Genomic DNA, 3,917 nt, shown 5'->3' on the forward strand with positions numbered 1-3,917 from the left:
AGCTGGCAGGGCTGGATGTCTGTGGAATGTGGAATTGCGACATACTGGCACACTCATGAGAACACCAGAGAGAGAGAGGCACAAGGCAAATGCAAGTATGTACAGAGGTGTTAAGCTATCTCTATGGGGAACGGCTGTGTAGGCTGTGTAAGGTATGAAAAGCTGATGAGGGGCAGCTAGTGAGGTAGGGTGCTATGTTTTTGTGTTCGTGAACACAAAGAGAGAGTTTGAGTAACTTTGTTGAGGGGGCTGTAAGCAGGGGTCAGCTGATGACCGGGCTATACATGTGGTCAAACTATTACTCAAAGCACTGATGGTTCACAGGTTTGGTCACTATGACAAAACTGAAATAAAATAAGATGAAATCAAAAAAGAAAAGGAAGAAGGAAGATTTTACCTATTTCGTTTTTTTTTGCTAAGAGATATGGCTAAGCAGGTGTCACTTGTGGGTGATGCTGCAATAGACTCATAAACCTAGAGTTAGACTGTTAGCTAAGTTAGCAGGGACACACCAAATACCTCGAGGTCAAAAAGAAAAAGAAAAAGAAACAATGGGAAGTGTTCCTAGTTCTATCTGGGCCTACATTATGTTGAACAGTAACTGCACTTCAATGTACTAGGCCTGGCACTGAGGAGTGAGGAGAAGTAGAGAGGAAACAGGGATTAGGCTACTAATAACTAGGGATGTCCCGATCAGGTTTTTTTGCCCTTGAGTCCGAGTCCGAGTCATTTGATTTTGAGTATCTACCGATACCGAGTCCCGATCCGATACTTCTATAATACATAAAAAAAGAATAAAGAAGAGCGAAAAAACAGATCCAGGATGTTCCTTATTTTTTATTTAATTCACCTTATTTTAACATTCAACAACTCTGTTAACAAACAGAGCACTTCTGTGAGGTAGCTTGAACAATCAAGTAATAAATAACATAAATTCTTCACTTTTGGACTTTAGTGCAACAGTAAATATAAAAAAAGTCTAATATAAAAACAAAAAGCACCTCAACTTAAAATACCCTAGGCAGGCATGTAAACAAATAAAAAAATTAAAGTGCCACAGTGTTTGCAAAGCCAGTAATGTGCTTTTAGGAACTGCACTCCTAACTCTTACTGTCATCACAGTAGTAAGTTTCACAGAAGGAAATGTATGTTTTTCTTAATGAAAACTAACATCTCTACCTTGTCAGGTTTGAGCCTGTTTCTGTTCTCATCAAGGACATTTGCAACGGCACTAAAAAGTCTCTCACTGTCCACAGAGCTGCAGGGGGCACTGAGATACTGGGTTGCAACAGCAGCCATAGAGTGAAACTGAATAGCATGTTCTTTCCAGTACTGAAGTGGGTCGCTTTTCTTAGGGGTGTTTTTTTCTGAGAGGTAGGTCTGCACTTGAGTTTCTGCTGATGTGGTACTCACGGACCGTCCCTGTGACTGCCTCTCTTGTAAGATTTCCTCAAAGGCGATGTCCAGGCTACTACATGCTTCATGATGTGGTGCCTTGCTCACTGGCTCTGCTGCAGCCTCATTTTCCTCTGGCACTGCACTGACAGCCCTCCTCCCCTCTGTCTTTGGTAAACTCGCTGTATTGTGTCGGGTGTTTGTTTTTGAGGTGCCGTATCAGGTTTGTTGTGTTAAATGTAGCCTTTTCCTTTCCACCTCTTGCAATCCCAAGTTTACATATCTCACAGTTTGCTATGGCAATGCTGTTGTCATCAACTTTATAATACCTCCAGACCGCAGACATACTCACGCTTTCCGCTTCAAGCTGCTTCCGTGTTCTACTTTGCCGGCATTTAACCAATAGCGTCTCTGCAACAAACTGATGTCATGCCGCACGCGTTGCTGTTTCTGTGTGGAGTCAAAAGGGTCTAACTCTGTGCCACCGCATAACTATAGATGTGTTAAAAAATAATGAGAATATATATACATATATATCCGAGTCCTGATCGGGAGGTAACGTCCGATTCCGATCGAGTCTGAAACCACGCGATCGGGCCCAATTTCCGATCACGTGATCGGATCTGGACATCCCTACTAATAACCTGTATAACTCACTAAGGAAACAACAGTTGCTAGAACTACTGTAATCCTATACAAAGAGTGAAGATGGTGATGGTAAAATAACTAAAATAAGGTAAAAGTAAAATGAAAAGGTCCTAATAGCTGTAGGAAACTAAAAGGAAAAGTGAATAAACAAATTGATTTAATTAAATCTCAGATTTAATGAAAATCAATTTAGCTGAATTGGTACATTCATGCTAAACATATGTAAATAAATGCAATAAAGTCAAAGAGAGGTAGAATAAAGTCAAAACAAAAATAAACAATAACACAAGTAAAACCAAAGTATGTGGGGAGGGACCGACCTAACTGAATCCAAAGAGAAGGTGATAGCATAAACAGGAAGTGAAACCAGGAGTGACGAGGATAGAGAGAGAGAGAGAGAGAGGAGTGGTTTGAAAGTTACACTTTACAAACCTATCTAAGTGTTAGCCGAATGCTAACAGCTAGCAGTTGAGCTAAAGGGCTTAGCTTAAATGCCTGTGCGGCTGCTAAAGAGTTAGCATTGGCTACCCACAGTTCTTTGTTTACATAAAGGTCTGTGAAGTGGGTGTTGTTGTCAGATTAACCGGAAGAGTCTGCTCACATTTCCGGGGTCACGTGTTGCTAGGAGACCAACGCAAGCTCACATCAGGTGCAAGTGGATCAGAACTTGCACTGCTGTGAACATGCATGGGAAACTCATGCGGGGAATAACAGTCAGTTATGACATGTCCCATACAACTTCATTCACAAATCAAAACAGAACATTCGCTTCACACCTACGCTCTACTAACAAAAATCAGGTTAGTTTCTTATCGTACTGTTTAAACACATTATAGCACTGCAAACTTTCTACTGCTTGTAGGAAGGCACATTCAAGCTATAGTTTTATCTGATTTTGATCAGAAACTGGTATGCACATGAATAAGAAGTTATTAAACTTATGAGACAGACACATACGATTGATTACTGGGTCTGCTTGCAAACGATGTTTAAAATGTTCCGTTCTTCACCATACTATGTGAATGCTGGGATGTTTCTGGCTAGCTTGTTGAGTTCTCTGGGGGTCACATCATGCACTGCTGCAGGGATGCTTGGGAGGGACCCCCTCCTCTCTGTGGTTACTTTTGCAGCCTATAAGAGTACCTGAGTTCTCTTTGGACCATGTCAAGTTCGTCTTGAGTGTTGTTCAGCTGCTGGATCAGAGTCTAAATTCTGGCAACTTTGTCTTAGAACTCAGAATTAGCTGTTTCAATAGTAATTTTGTGTGGGAAAGTTTCAAATCCAGGTCCTTTCTGGCTGCCTTTCCAGGTGCTCTCGCTGTTCAGCAGCTGTCAGAGCCTTTTGAAGTCTATTGATTTCCTCCTGTAACTCCATTCTGCTGGGGTCCTTGTGGGATACTGCCGTGATCTGTTGCTTGAGATCATTTACCTCCTGTTTCAGACCCATGAGGTTGTGGGCCAGGAATATTATGATCTTGGTGAGCTCTTTGTAGCCATAACTCTCGCTTGAGTCATGAGTCAGTAGTACTCTTCCTTTGTTGTCCAGTTGTTTTTGGCTCTGATGCAGTAGGTTGTCAACAGCCCTGGGTAGAAGGGTGTTCCTCACAATGCCTGGCCAGTCCTTTTGGTCTGTCGTCTGGGCAGTTAGACTGAGCATCTGCAACATTTTGGCAAAGTCGTGTTGAGAGTAAGGGCTAGAGACTAATACAAGATCAAACAGAGTGTGGAGCTAGGTTTTGCCAGGTGTGGTATGCTGAAGTATTAGGTTATTATCTTAGCTGTGGATGACATAATGCTAAGATGCTAAGAAGGTTTGGGTCAGCATATGTTTGCTGAAAAGAGCGTAAACAGAGTTCTGATTGATGACTTAAGACT

At 41.9% G+C, this 3,917-nt stretch overlaps 1 protein-coding gene across 1 annotated transcript; it reads right to left on the bottom strand.

Moving 5' to 3' along the window:
- Positions 1–675: 675 nt before the first annotated feature.
- On the bottom strand, positions 676–3,708 carry LOC107568252 (uncharacterized). The gene is made up of 3 exons (XM_016254186.1): positions 3,472–3,708; positions 1,180–1,563; positions 676–774 (listed from the first exon to the last, which is right to left on the bottom strand). Exons 1-3 carry the CDS (start codon positions 3,706–3,708, stop codon positions 745–747), a joined length of 651 nt encoding a protein of 216 aa, XP_016109672.1. The 3' UTR covers positions 676–744.
- Between the last annotated feature and the right edge of the window lie 209 nt (positions 3,709–3,917).

This window comes from Sinocyclocheilus grahami, unplaced genomic scaffold (genome assembly GCF_001515645.1).
Source record: "Sinocyclocheilus grahami isolate Dianchi unplaced genomic scaffold, SAMN03320097.WGS_v1.1 scaffold1228.1, whole genome shotgun sequence".
Lineage (NCBI taxonomy): Eukaryota > Metazoa > Chordata > Actinopteri > Cypriniformes > Cyprinidae > Sinocyclocheilus > Sinocyclocheilus grahami.

What these genes read in the sequence shown, in the direction of transcription:
- LOC107568252 (XM_016254186.1), bottom strand. Translation starts at nt 3,708, where the DNA reads ATGTTGCAGATGCTCAGTCTAACTGCCCAGACGACAGACCAAAAGGAC. An exon ending in TCATGGGTCTGAAACAGGAG is followed by an intron (nt 1,564 to 3,471) that starts GTAAATGATCTC and finishes AGTTTACCAAAG; the next exon opens with ACAGAGGGGAGGAGGGCTGT. An exon ending in ACAGGCTCAAACCTGACAAG is followed by an intron (nt 775 to 1,179) that starts GTAGAGATGTTA and finishes TATGTATTATAG; the next exon opens with AAGTATCGGATCGGGACTCG.